General features: G+C 41.7%; 1 protein-coding gene across 4 annotated transcripts in view; it reads left to right on the top strand.

Moving 5' to 3' along the window:
• DENND1B (DENN domain containing 1B) overlaps positions 1-15127 on the top strand; it is a 244789-nt gene that overhangs the window by 220979 nt on the left and 8683 nt on the right. For 3 of the 4 annotated variants that reach the window (XM_073356748.1, XM_073356747.1, XM_073356749.1), the window contains 2 exons: positions 9841-9929; positions 13009-13225. In XM_073356748.1, coding sequence (XP_073212849.1) covers positions 9841-9929; positions 13009-13225 — 306 coding nt within the window. Of the gene's footprint in view, positions 1-9840; positions 9930-13008; positions 13226-13563; positions 14156-15127 lie in introns of those variants that run through there. The other variant, XM_073356750.1, reaches the window with a different exon arrangement.

Here is a 15127-nt window from a genome sequence, read left to right as displayed (position 1 = left end):
TTGATATTTATATCTTACTTTTATTTGCCATGCAGCCCTCTTCTCCCATCCTACCTAAGAACAGCAGTTACAGATAGTGTTATGGCTCCACCTAGCAGAAGGAAGGAGTCAAAAGTTCCGTCAGTTCAAGACACCAATCCATCTGCTTCCTTTCCAACTTAATTTTGCCTCCTGACCTTGAAGCACGGAGAGAGCAGCCTTAAGGCTCCAGCTTCAGCTCTCATTCTGTCTATTCTCTAACCTCCTGTACGTTAGAGGGAAGCAATGAAAAAAAGAAGTGATTCAGTTATAGGACAATGAATATGGCTGATGGAAAAAGCCGGGAGAAGAAGAGCAACAGGAAAAATCCTTTCCAGACCTTACAGCTAGTAGAGTTGGCTGCTGGAAGGGATAAATGTACATGGAACTAGCAGGAAGATTTCCTCCTCATGATTAAATCTTCTGCTCATGGACTCTGAACTGAGATGATGTTGGAATCACCCCTAAGGCTCAACTCCATTGCCCCGCAACACAGATTTGCTTCTTAGATTGCACAGTCAGCCTGAGAATTCCTCACTTGGATAGGCTCTAACAGAGCCTGTAGGTCTGTGTGACAGAGTTGCAGCTGATGCAATGTTGTCAACTCTCCTGGTTTATTGTGAGTCTTATTTGAATCTGTTCCTAAAGCTGTGATCCTGTGATTGATGTGAAAATCTCAGTTTTCATTTTTAAAAAAGTTTATAGTCCTCATGGTTGTATAGAAAAGCTTGAAAACATGAACCCTCTGCAGGTTTCAAAAATCAGAGGGGAAATAAAAAGAACTCAACATTTATTATTTGTGGGGGGGAAACAACCTTAATGGTTTTTTAGCCAATTGCAAACATTGGGCTCCAAAAATCATGACTTTTGTATGTTTGGGATCGGTAATATTAATGCCAAAACTACCAGCATATGAGCCCTCTTTGTTTTCAGAGCCTCCATGCTTCCCAATTTGGGCTTATGTATACTGGATGAAATCTGTTCCCACCATCAGGCTGTTGCCCAGCTTCTCATGGCAATGATCCTTCTGGAAGAGTTATTCCCACTCCTGGGGTTGATGTCCTTCTTCTCCTCATGGAGGGAGCTTGAAGCTGATAGGCTATCTTCCTCCTCCCACATTCTAGCCAGCAGAGGCAACAGGGTCCCTTTGGCTCTTTGGCTCTTTGCTTTTCTGGGAATCATTACAACATCCCTGTAATCTCTTTTACTCCAAATTGCTCATATGTACCCTTAACCTTAGCTCTATTTTCACATAGGTTTTGGTTTGGTAATTTCCCCTTTAGCAATAATTTTGTATATGAACTATTAACAGAAATCCCAAAGAGAATGTTATCATGTGATATTTCTAATGATTTGAAGATACGGTGTATCAACTTGAAATTCATTTTTCTTTACTTTAACATTTTAGGATCAGATTAACTGATATGTTCTGGCTGCTTCACCCTACTTAGCAGCAGTGCAAAGCAACCCGAGTGTTCTGGCCATGTAAACTGGGTTTACAGCTGTTTTGTATCATCAGAGTAGCACAAAACAGCCAGATTGTATATCCCAGGTTCCCCAATCTCCTGACCTCCGCATCCCCAAATTTCGTCTTCCTCCCCGTGTTTCCCTACACACATACCAGTGTCACTCTCCTGTCGCCCGCATTCCCTGGCGCACACACATCCTTCACTCTATTTAATTCCTTGCTCTACTTGGTGAGTAGTTTACCTTTAAGGGAAGGACATCATCACAGAGAACTAGTTTAGCATGAGCCACTATTAACTATAACAGTAATCATCCCTGGGAAAGGAACCTGTGTCCTCATGTTTTTCAGAAGGTTTGTTAATACCTGGGCTACAGCTCCCAGACTAGTATTGTTTTAATTCTGTCTGATTTCAAGAAAGGTCTGTAAGACCTTTACATCTGCTTTAAATTGATTCTCTCCAGGTCCATTCTTCAGCCTTCTGAACTATTCATAGTCCCATTAAAAGTAGAGAAATTGATTCTCATCGTTATGCCCCAAAGCTTCTTTATTCCCTTTCTTCACAGAAACCTAAATACCAGCAAGTAGTTTTCAAATTTCCCGTGGTTCATGGAACCACATTCAAACTTTGAGAGACATATCCCTGAAATTATAAGTACGGTTCTCTTAAGGTAGCATTTCAGTTGCTGTCAAGATATCCCACAGAGAGGGGGGAATTAAACTTACTGATTATTTCTCCTTCGGTGGTTTGCGTCTTTCAAAACCAGACAGTTCACTGACTTTCCCACTGAGTTTGTTCTGGGGATTAATTCAGAGTTGTATGTTAACGAGCCTATTGGTTTACTTAGGTTGTGCCCTTATCTGTATTTGCTGCTGCAGAGAAAGTGTCTTTTCCCACAGCTTTGAAGTCATTTTCTATCTTGCACTCATAGTTTTAGAAGTTTCCTGTTTGTGATGGTTATAACAAGTGGCAAAAGGTACCAAAACTACAGTGTTTTGGCTGATTAAAGACTATATCCTATTAATTTATGTCCAGAGCAAACAGCCAAATGCCATTTTGTACGAAGCCTGGACTGTTCCAGACTCTCAGAGCAGAAGTACACGATACTGAAATTTGTGAAGTGGCCATTTGTTCATCTCCTCCCCTCTGCATCTGCCATTTCCAGTTGGATCAGTCCTTGCCTACTGAAATGTATTAGCTATTAGGTGCTCTGAACACTATTGTCAAGTAAGCATAACTCCTTTGGCTCACTTCTTATGATATCATTTGCCTGTAATTGTGGTTGCTTGGTATAATGGGGAAGAGGAACACTGAACGAGAGAAAATTTACTCAACTGTAATCCTATTTGTCATAGTCCTCTCTTTTCCTCCCATTTCCTGCATCATTCTAGTCTGCTGTTGAGGAGTGTAACTAAAAGTATTTTCCCTATGATCTCATTGTCCTTTACTATAGCCTGGAAGTCTCTAACTGGAAAGGAGTGGGTAGCTTAGTGCTTACATAGTACCCTGAACTAACTGATTTTTTTGCCTCCTTCGTTCTGTCTGTAATTCTTGCTATTGGATAGGATGGGAGAAGGAGGGGACTCAGAGAAATAGAATTTCTGATGACTGAGTTTTCCTTAGCTAGCTTTCTCATATTAAATGAGTAACTTTCATACCATAAACCAGCAGGAAATTTACTTCACATATTTTATTTTAAACACAGTTGAAAACTTTAAATGCTGATGTATTGAATAGTTAGTCAATGTGAAACTATATATGAGCTGCCATTTTTCAAAGGTTTATTTGTTTCTCACGTTGAGGACAATTAATGGCAGTAGCCTTATCAAACTTCCTGTGTTTGTACTGATTAACAAGGGCTCATTACCTGAAAGTTATGATCCTGAAAGTTGAAATATTAAATTAAAAAGCTGACATTTCAAACATTGGCTTTCATGCCCAATCAAAAACGTAACAATTTAACTTTTAAATCCTTTAGTATTTATGTATTTCTCCTACATTTTTGAGATTTTTGGGCCATCATAGCAAGTTTATGAAACCACTGCCATATGTAAGAGAACCTTTTTCCTTTTGTAACTTTCGTCATTTTATTTGGTTCTGTCCATATTTATAGTTTCTGCTATAATCTTCACTTTATTCACAGTTGCCAGCATCCACCTCAGTCCTCTAGATAGCAAACCTTGTAAAGATGGAGGTTTTCCAAAGAAGCAGAAACCAGAAAAGACAGAGTTGTGAAAATTATGGCTAAACAGTCATAACTTTATTAAAATAACATACATTATTGATGAAAGGAAACATGTCTTGACAGTAGGGAAGAAGCAACAACATCACAGATATGTCACCAGCCCACCAATTCCAGTGCTCCATAGAGGCTCCAGGATGGGTGAATGGCTCAAGCTATCGTGGCATCAGCTGGCACCATGATGCCATCTGGGAGTTGGAGATGGGTCTCTGAACTCATCCCCATGCTGGCTACAATTAGACCTTCCCCATAGCTCCTGTACAGGCCAGTTAAGCTTGATGGGTGGTTCAGTGAAATGGCTTATGGAGTCCACCAACGAATCATTTCTTAAATTGTTTCTTTGTGGAACTTACACTATATTTCACAGAGAGGAAGGAAAAGATAACATAGCTAATAATCTGTGTGAGCCAGAAGAGGTGGGGATATCTATCAGAGAAACCTTCACTTTACTCTTATAAGTAAGTTAAGAAAAATGTAGAATTCATGAAACGTGTTTGTGTGTGTGTGTATATATATATATATTATGAATATTTTATTATTAAATTTATTATATAAACAGTACCAACTGGAAGAAGCCATATGAGTTTAGTAATTGTGGGAAGTTTTACTTTATAAAGCAAATTATGACAGCAGTTTATTAAGTCTTTATAAAGTTTTGGTGCAGCAAGAAAGGAGGGTTACGATCTTTTGTTTTTTGTGGTAATGAATTTAAGAGGTCTGTTTATTAGAACTCGGATCAGGAAGGAAACAAAGGTCTGTCCCTTTTTTTATGAAATGGTATAAAAAGTGTGCACACTTCAAAATGCAGAAAAGACAGAAATTAAAAGCTTAAATAACTCCAAACAGCAGGGTTCATCAGTAATGGAAGGTTTTCTTAAATGTCTTTGACAGCTTTTGCAGGTGCACATACTATGTCACTTCATCTAGTGGAGCTTTGAAAAAGATTTATGGCTCTCCATTTAGAATTTATTAAGAAGGTTTTTTTCTTTTTTGCAAAGCAGTCTGGACATACTCCTCCCTCCTCGTCATTTTTATTGCAACTCTGAGAGGAAAATCATCTATTCAAAAAAACATATGTTGCATTTTGTCTCAGTGGCTATTTCATGGTGCCTTAAATGATTGTGAATGTGCTTGTTTAGTCCTGGCAATGTGCCTATAGTATATTTCTTTCTTTTAAAATTTTTAATCAGGATTTTAAATATTGTTTATGTACATCTCATTGTATTTGTGTTAGCATTCACCAATTGGACGTAAAAAAAATTTTTCCTCACACCCATAAAAATTCAAAAATCCATCTCCAAAGAGAGAGTGAAAGTCAAGGGGAAAGGCAGAAATGTCTCTCTTATTTTTATTTACTTCATCGGCATATGTTGTGTCATACTCATGTACTATTCTATTGCTGCTGTTATCCACTAATGTGCAGAGTAATGGCAAACTGTAATACTTTCAGAAGACCTCTCAAAAGAGCCCAGGCAAGGGTAATTGTTAAGCCCTGTGGCATTTACCAGTTGTAATCAGTTTGTTCAGTTCCTATTTCCCAAAGACACCTTTTTTTTTTTTAACCTGATGCATTCACTGTTTGCAACTATTTTTACTGTTTGTTTCTAGGAGCCAGTCAGTGTAATCCCATGGCAGTTTATTCTGTTGATAGAATTAATGCTTCCGTATAAAAAGCCTGTTGCAGTTGCTCTTTTTAATTTGTATTTTTGGTGAGCTAGAGCATCTAAATTTTTTAAAAATGGAATGAATTCTTCATTTTGAAATAGCCCTTCTTCTCTTGAAGACTTCTTGTTTCATCACTGGGGTGATTTATGGTTGCAACAACTAAATCTGATGTGTCTACAGGACTGGGCTCTGCAGAGCCACTTGCAGGACAGGGGCCTTTATTTGTATTAAATGAGAAATTTATCCAGAATCGACACATCAGTGGGAATCTCCATTGAGAATTAGTTCATTCCCTATGGAATCAAAGTATTTTAATGGCCCCAACACAGATAAATGCTTAGACAACTGAGTGTCACTGCTGCTAACCATAAAGAGGATATGTTTCAAAAGATACGTTCAGTAGCATTAGTCACTGACGAGTCAGCTGTCCACTATTTCATTAGATATTGACTGTACAGAACTCTGTTCCACGCTCAAATATTGGTTTCATTGTAAAGTTTAGTCTGGGTTCTTTGCCTGATTTCACCCATAAAATAGAAAACTCAGTAATAAGTAATACCTCCTCAGAAAAGGTATATTAGAAATAGAAGAAGGCCAGAAAATAACTGTTGGGGATGTTGAAATGCCTACAGTTATCCTTGGGGACCCAGCCTACCCCTTAATGCCCTGGCTCATGAAGCCATACACAGGCACCCTGGACAGTAGTAAGGAACTGTTCAACTATAGGCTGAGCAAGTGCAGAATGGTGGTAGAGTGTGCATTTGGACGTTTAAAGGGTTGCTGGTGCAGTTTACTGACTCGATTAGACCTCAGCAAAACCAATATTCCCATTGTTATTGCTGCTTGCTGTGTGCTCCACAATCTCTGTGAGAGTAAGGGGGAGATGTTTATGGCGGGGTGGGAGGTTGAGGCAAATCGCCTGGCCGCGGAATACGCGCAGCCAGACACCAGAGCGGTTAGAAGAGCACAGCAGGAAGCGCTGTGCATCAGAGAAGCTTTGAAAACCAGTTTCATGACTGGCCAGGGTACTGTGTGACACTTCTGTTTGTTTCTCCTTGATGAAAACCCGCCCCCTTGGTTGCTTCTAAATTCCCTGTAAGCCACCCGCCCTCCCCTCTTCTATCACAGCTTGCTTGCAAAGGAAATAGTCACTATCGTTTAAAAAACATGTATTCTTTATTAATTGATTACAAAATAGGGAGATAACTCACAAGGTAGCCCAGGTGGGGTGTGGAGGAGGGTAGGAGGGAAGGAAAAGGCCACTTTAAAACTTCTTGAATGCCAGCCTTCTGTTGCTTGGGCTGTCCACTGGGATGGAGTGGTTGGGTGCCCGGAGCCTTCCCCCCCAGACCCCTCCCCCCCGTTCTTGGGCATCTGGGTGAGGAGGCTATGGAACTTGGGGAGGAGGGAGGGCCGTTAAACAGGGGCTGCAGCAGTAGTCTCTGATCCTGCTGCCGTTCATGAACCTCCACCAGACGCCAGAGCATGTCCATTTGATCCCGCAGTAGCCCCAGCGTTGCCTCATGCCTCCTCTGATCTTCCTGCCGCCACCTCTCCTCACGTTCATCGGCCACTTTCCTGTACTCTGCTACTGTGTCCCTCCACACATTCTGCTGAGCTCTGTCAGTGCCGGACGATTGCATGAGCTCAGAGAACATTTCATCACGCGTGCTGTTTTTTCGCTGCCTTATCTGAGATAGCCTTTGGGACAGAGGAGGGAGGCTTGAAACATCTGCAGCTGCTGGAGGGAAAAAAGGGAGTGAAGTATTTTGACAGATACATTTTACAGAACAATGGCTATACTCTTTCATGGTGAACAACACTATTCACATTACATAGCACATATGATTTCGGTACAAGGTCGCATTTTGCATCTTATATTGAGTGCCTGTGGCTTTGGTATTAGAGATCACACACGCAGTCTCAGGCAACAGAATTCAGCTTGCAGGCAGCAATCGTAAGCCATAGTCTTTTGGCTTCTGCAACCTTCATAACAGCAGCGCCCTCCTCTCCAATACCAAGCAAAGCCCGTTGAGTTGGCCATTTAGTGCTGCAGTTTTCGTGTTAACGTGCAGCAGCAGAAACCAAACTAACCCCCCCCCGCCCATCCAATTCTCTGGGATGATCGCTTTACCCCACTGTGTGGCTGGTATCAGGGAAGATCCCTGCTAGCCAAACGCAAACAGCTCAGCGCCAATGGCGTGGCTAACTGCGGGGAGGATTTCTTTTCAGCCACAGGCCAACAGCCCAGTAGGAACGGCCACCTCTGAATGTCCCCTTAATTAAATTCCCCTATTTCAACCAGGGTACCATGAACGATATCACTCTCTTGAGGATAACAGAGAGAGATAAAGAACGGATGTTGCTTGAATGCCAGCTAACACCGGGACCGTACGCTGCCAGCCTTTGTCACGCAATGATACCAAATTACTTGCTACTAGCAAAGCGTGGTAAAGTGTCCTACCATGGAGGATGGAATAAGGCCGCTCTCCCCAGAAACCTTCTGCAAAGGCTTTTAGAGTACCTCCAAGAGAGCTTCATGGAGATGTCCCTGGAGGATTTCCACTCCCAGACACGTTAACAGACTTTTCCAGTAGCTGTACTGGCCACGAATGCATCCCAAGTCCTCAGGGCTACTTAATCATTAAAAAACGCTTGCTTTTATAACATGTATTATCTTTAAAAAGGTACACTCACCAGAGGTCCCTTCCCTGGCTTTGTTGGGTTGGGAGGGTATTTCAGTCAGGGTGATAAAAAGATCCTGGCTGTTGGGGAGAATGGTGTGCTGTGTGCTGTCCTCAAGCTCATCCTCTTCCTCCTCATCTTCCCCGTCCGCAAAATTCTCAGGCATGGGGGAGAGTACACCATCATCGGAGTCCATGGACAGGAGTGGGGTAGTGGTGGAGGCCCCCCCTAGAATTGCATGCAGCTCAGCATAGAAGCGGCATGTCTGGGGCTCTGTCCCGGAGCGTCCGTTTGATTCTTTGGTTTTCTGGTACGCTTGTGTGAGCTCCTTAAGTTTCACGCGGCACTGTGTTGCATCCCTGCTGTAGCCTCTGTCCCTCCTGGCCTCAGAGATTTTTTGAAATGTTTTGGCATTTTGTCTTTTGGAACAGAGTTCTGATAGCACAGATTCCTCTCCCCATACAGTGATCAGATCCAGTACCTCTCATTAGGTCCATGCTGGAGCTCTTTTTCGATTCTGGGAGTGCATGGTCTCCTGTGCTGATGAGCTCGCCTGGCCAAACAGGAAATGAGATTCAAAAGTTCCTGGATCTTTTCCTGTACACCTGGCCAGTGCATCCGAGTTCAGATTGCTGTCCAGAGCGGTTGCAATGGTGCACTGTGGGATAGCTCCCAGAGGTCAATACCTTCGAATTGCATCCACACTAACCCTAATTCGAAACGGTGATGTAGATTTCAGCGCTAATCCCCTCGTTGTGGAGGAGTACAGAAATCCGTTTTAAGAGCCCTTCATGTCGAAAAAAATGGCTTTGTTATGTGGACGGGTGCAGGGTTAATTCGATTTAACGCTGCTAAATCTGACATAAACTCATAGTGTAGACTAGCCCTTAGACATTCCCTGAACCATCTGCCATAATGATGTATGGATTTCTGGCAGTAGCACTTCTCTATAGTAGTGTATAGTTGGTTTATTTTGGTTTTGTTTTTTTTAAGTTAGCTAACATAGGTACTTTGGCTTTCCATACATTTCACAATGGTCAGTTTTCCGATTTGTGAAGATCTTTTCTGTGGCTCTTCTGCATAGGTGAATTGTCACATAAATATTAAAGCTGCATAGAATTTTGAAGCAGGTTTCTGCCCTTTCGATTGTACAAACCACCAAAATTTCTGTCCCATAGTTTTTATTAAGGTAATTGAGACATTTGTTCAAGTAGAGTAAAACACTTCAACAGAATACTGCATTCTACATGGTAAAGAAGATACATAAAGAGCCTCATGCTTCGTTTAATAGTCGCTATTCCCAGAAATGAGTTATTCTCATACACAGTTGGCCACTTAAACTTGAGAACTTCACACAAATACATGTCTGGAGACATTGAACCACAGTTCTTTGTCCAAGATGCTTGCAAGAAAAAATAGCCCGTGCTCTCCAGTGCAGTTTCTTCATCTTCAATGGTCAGTCTTCAACTGGTGTTAAGGGTTTACATGAATTATTCGGCTATCTATGTCCATAAAGAAAAATGTACTGTGCTGTTTGCTCTTTTATCGGTGATGTTTGAGTTCTTTTGGTCCTCCTGTGAGAATCCCTAAAGGACCTCTCTTATCAATACATAATGCTGCCCATCAAGGGCTCAATTCCTGTAGGTGCTCAGAGCCTCTGCTCTCATTGAAATAAATGAATAGAGTGTGGTCTGACCCCAAATGAACAGTGATCAGAAGGCAAGAAAATAAAGAAAGATCACAGTGTTGATTTTTCCTCTCCAGACGCGTTTCAACCAACACCTCGCCAATGTCAGCAATCATGATTCTGTCCTGGATGATGATGATGATGATGAAATGGACAGAACAAGCAAGTAAGCAACCTCTGTGTGTGTGTGTGTGTGTGTGTGTGTGTGAGAGAGAGAGAGAGAGAGAGAGACACACAGAGAGAGAGAATATATGTATGTCAGTCTGTCCCACAAATGGATTTTTAAACCAGTTGAGTTCATGTGAGTGAATATTTTGCCAGTGTGACTCCTGACCTAAAAATTGCTACATGTTCTAGTGTCTAATATGGAAATAAAATCCTACTTTTAGTAGCAGAGAAACAAGGGCAGCATATTATTATTATTATTTTATTTGTATTATTATAGCACCAATGAGCCCTAGTCATGGACTAGGACCCCTTTGTGCTTGGCACCGTACACTCAACAAAAAGATGGTCCCTCTCCCAAAGAGCTTATATATACCTGCAAGAGGAGACAACAGACTGATACAAACAAGTAGATGAGGTAGGAGGCAAGGAGACAAGGAAACAAGGAGACAATATTGGTCAGCATGAAAGTCAGTGATCTCAGTGCACAACCAGCCTAACCATTGTCAAGTCTTTTTAAGGCATCACAGCAATGGAGAGCTTTTAGGAGGGTTTTGAAGAAGAATAATGAGGTAGTTTTGTGGATCTTTATACACAAATGTAAGGCATATGGGGAATGAACATTCTCATAAGCAGACTAGGGAAATGTGGTCTTCATGAAATTACTATAAGGGGAGGTCACAACTGATTGAAAGACTTTACTCAATATGTAGTTATCAGTGGTTCACTGTCAAAGTGATGGGATGTATCTGGCGGGGTCCAGCAGGAGTCTGTCGTGGATCCAGTATTATTCAATATTTTCATAAATGATGGATAATGGAGTGGAGAGTATTCTTATAACATTTGCGGTTGACACCAAGCTGGAGGGTTGCAAGCACTTTGGAGGACAGAATTAGAATTCAAAAGAACCTGGATAAATTGGAGAATTGATCTGAACTCAAATAAGATGAAAGTCAATAAAGATAACTGCAAAGTACTACACATAGGAAGGAAAAAATCAAGTGCACATCTACAAAATGAGAATAATTGGCTAGGCTATAGTATTGCTGAAAAGGATCTGGGAATTATAGTGGATCATGAATTGAATGAGTCAGCAATGTGATTCTATTGCAAAAAAGGCTAATAATATTCTGGGGTGTATTAACAGAAGTGTTGTATGTAAGACCTGGGAGGTAGTTGTTCTGCTCTAGTTTCCACTGGTGAGGCCCCAGGAGCTGAAGTACTGTGTCCAATTCCGGGCACCACATTTTAAGCAAGGCAAATTGGACAGAGTCCAGAAGAGAGCTACAAAAATGATAAAAGTTTAGAAAACCTGATCTATGAGGAAAGGTTAAAAAAACTGGGTATGTTTAGTCTTGAAAAAAGAAGACTGAGGGGGGACCTGATAAATGTCTCCAAATATGCTAAGCACTGTTATAAAGAGGATGGTGATTGATTGTTCTCCATGTCCATTGAAGTAGGACAAGAAGTAATTGGCTTAATCTGCAGCAACAGAAATGTAGGTTATATATGAGGAAAAACTTTCTAATCATAAGGACGGTTAAGCACTGGAACAGGCTTCCAAGGGAGGTTATGGAATCCCATTACTGGAAGCTTTTAAGAACAGGTTAGACAAACACCTGTCAGGGGTGATCTCCCTTCAAGGTCCCTTGCCTCCCTGCATTTCTATGTTTATAAGGGCTTTTTCCGAGCAGGAGGAACATCATGGGAGAAAGCATAAAGGTATTTGTTTGGAAAAATGATGAGTGGGCAATGAAGGCTGGCATCATGGGCTAACCGGAGACATGAGTCAACATCTCAATAGTGAATGAAAGATGATAAATAGGATGGGGATACATCATGAGGGGTCATGGAAGTGAAATCAGGCAGCATATGTTTGATGTGAGGGCACTGAAACTTGTGCCTAAGGGGTCAGGTGGGACATCAACATCAAAGTTGAAGTCACCGAGGGAGATTGTGAGGAGAATAGAGAGAGAGTCAGGAGACAAAATCAGAGAGGAAGACTGATGAGGAGGAGTTGGGCGGATGATAGATGAGAGCAACAAAGGGAGTTGGGGAGAGGAGGGAAAGGTTGCATGCAGTGCTGTCCAGAAGGGAAGGAGGAGGGTGAAGGAAGTGTCAGGAACAGGAGAGGAGAATCTCAACACCCCTGCCACAATCCAAAGCAGGGAGTTTGTGAGGAGGAGAGGCGGCCTCCATAAGAGAGGAGAGCTGCAAAGACAAAGTGAGAGGAAGGGATCCAGATCCCTCTGAGAGTCAGGGGCTGGAGGTAGCCAGCTATGAAGAAGTTGTGATCTTTTTAGAGATGGAGTAAGCATTCCAGAGTTGGTAAGAGAAAAGGAGAAACAAAGGAATGGGGAAGAAGGGGAATGAGTACGAGTGTAGAAATGGTGGTGGTGATGAGGGTGGGAGGTGGAGAGGGTGGGAGGGCTAGGACTGGGGTAAATGTGGGACCTAAATTAAGAGGAAAGTAGATGTGGGACCTATATTTGTGCTGCTGGGAGTCGCTGACTTTCATTCTCTCCTTCCAGCCGCTTGGCTACAGTTATTGCATCCTGCTGTACTTCTTAACCAGAATGGTAATAAGCATTGAGACTGAAGTTACAGTCAGTGCTGATCTCCTTTACTTTGATGAATAGAAAAAATATCTACATGCTACCAGTAGCAACATGATTTTTTTCCTTATTTATTAATGGTGTCTGTGTTATCATTTTCCAGTCAAATACTGTTAATATGTAGACCATATTCGAAAAGGCTGTTTGTACTCTGTGAACTTTATTTTCGTAATGCTACACATAAAATAAATCCATCACTACTTAATGCTGGCTTTACAAGACCTGGCCTCCTTTTTTGTTTCTGTATGTTACTGGGGCATGTAGATACCTACTCCCTGATTGCACCTGCATCTGTCTGCATGTTCTTATTTGCCGGTGAAATTGTTGGAACAAACGCCAGGTTAAGTCCACTTTCAAATTCAAATGGCCTCTGAATAAGCTATCCTTATTTACTTACAGAAGTGGCCATTCTGACATCATAAAATATTTTACGTTTTTAGCTGATGGAAAGTTTATTGTTTTTAGGTTATCATCTGAAGACAGCGAGGAAGCTTCCGCTTATTTTTATGATAGTGACGATTCTGGTGAAACAGGAGTAATGTCTTATCACACAGGAGAAATGGACTTGCTGGGAGAGATTTTGGACACGCTGAGCACACACAGTTCAGATCAAGGAAAGCTCTCAGGAGCAAAGAGCCTGGATTTCTTTAGATCAACAGATGATATTGATTATAAGGCTATGGTTAGTCATCTTTTTCATGTGTAAAACAACCTCATTAATTTAGAATAGAAGCTGGCATTCGCTGGTGGAAACTGCATGCATGGCCCAGTATATGGAAGAATGGTTCACACATCACAACTGTGCCTTGCTGCTGCTCCAAAAACCAGAAGCATGTTTTTCTAACAAACTCATGCTGCTAGCCACAGTATGAATGCTCCTCAGCTGAGGATTTGGGTATACTCCTTTCCAGTTTATCAGTGGTGTGCCATTAGATGCGGTAACCACATCTAGGGCTTGTTGGGAATCCTCCCTGCTGCTGCACGGGGGTCTTATGTTCTCTCCCTCTATCCCCTGGGCAGGAATTGGTCTCAGTTATCGTTCTAGAGGCTGTTGATAATAATTTGGACTCCCCAATTGAAAATAGGGGTAAGTATATCACTCTGGGGAAGTTTCCCAGCTTGTTTAAGTCATGGGATCCAAGGAGTCATTGCTTTACAAACGATTTCATTTTCAGTTTAGCAGTCTAAGGCTCCACCCTACAAATGGGTCTGTCCACTCAAGGCTTCTAATTCACGGTCCCATTGGACCCAGGGCACAGATTCTTTTGCAGGATCAGAGCTTTTGCTAAATCTTTAAAATCTTCATTAGATCAGCTCCCTGGTGTTGGTGACCACTGTCAAAAGACTTTTGTATCTGTAAGTTTCAACTTCTGTGTTTGGTGCTTAAGATTTGCTGTTGTCAAAAGCACTCCCATATTAGCGATCCTTTGCTGGAACAATTAACTCTGATGCTAATCCAGATCAACATTGATGTTATAAGCACCATACAAGGATTGCATTAATAAAATATCCATTTTGTTTGTGAACTAAAAGATTAATAATAAATGTGTGTGGAACTGATTACTGAAACGAAGAATAGAAATCCCAGTGATTATGGGTGAGACAAGGTGGGTGAGGTGATATCTTTTATTGGATCAGCTTCTGCTGGTGAAAGAGACAAGCTTTTGAGCTTACACAGAGCTCTTCTTCAGATCCGAGAAATGTACTCAGACTGTCGCAGCTAAATACAAGGTGGAAGTAGATATACCGTGGGAAAATCTGCTTCAGTACAGGGCAGAGAACCTCTGACCACACACCTCTAGTTGTCACCTACCACTTTACACTGAAACCCACGTGAGGTATCATTAAACAATTAAAACCCATACTCCATGGGGACCACATCCTGAAAGAAGAATTTCCCAAACCTCCTCTTCTGGCCTTCAAACAACCCCCAACATCATCATCAGATGCAAGCTCTCCAGAGATCAGACATACCAATTCAAAGCAGCACCAGACCTGCCAGAACATCATGCAAAACCAGTAGACATATCTCTGCTGCTAAAATGAGCAATATCCCCCACAACACACCTTTCAAGATTTGTGGGTACTACACATGCCTATCACAACATGTGGTGTACCTCATCCAGTGCACTAAATGGCTCAATAACAATTATGAGGTGAAACCAGACAGTCACTACGCTCTCGAATGCACTCACACAGAAAAGTGATAAAAGACAAAAACACCCTATCATCTAGGGGCAAACACTTTTCACAAAGTCATCACTCTATATCTGACCTGTCAGTCCTCATTCTAAAAGGAAACCTGCACAGCACTTTCAAAAGATGAGCCCAGGATCTAAAGTCATAGCTGTGCTAGACACTAAAAATCATGGTCTTATAAAAATACTGGATTTATGGCTTATTACAACAATCTGTAACCCACTAACCCCCCTTTTTTGTCCTATGACTAGAGAGGAGTTAACTGTCCACTTCACCTTGAAAGGTATTACAGTGTGTTTTAACTACTTATGCTAAACAACCTGTTCCACCTTGCATTTAGCTGTGACCTTGGGAATACCTTTCCCAAACCTGGAGAAGAGTTCCA

Source organism: Lepidochelys kempii, chromosome 8 (assembly GCF_965140265.1).
Source record: "Lepidochelys kempii isolate rLepKem1 chromosome 8, rLepKem1.hap2, whole genome shotgun sequence".
Taxonomy (NCBI): domain Eukaryota; kingdom Metazoa; phylum Chordata; order Testudines; family Cheloniidae; genus Lepidochelys; species Lepidochelys kempii.
The sequence above is the reverse complement of the archived record's forward strand: the minus strand, read 5'-3'. Positions and strand labels throughout refer to the sequence as shown.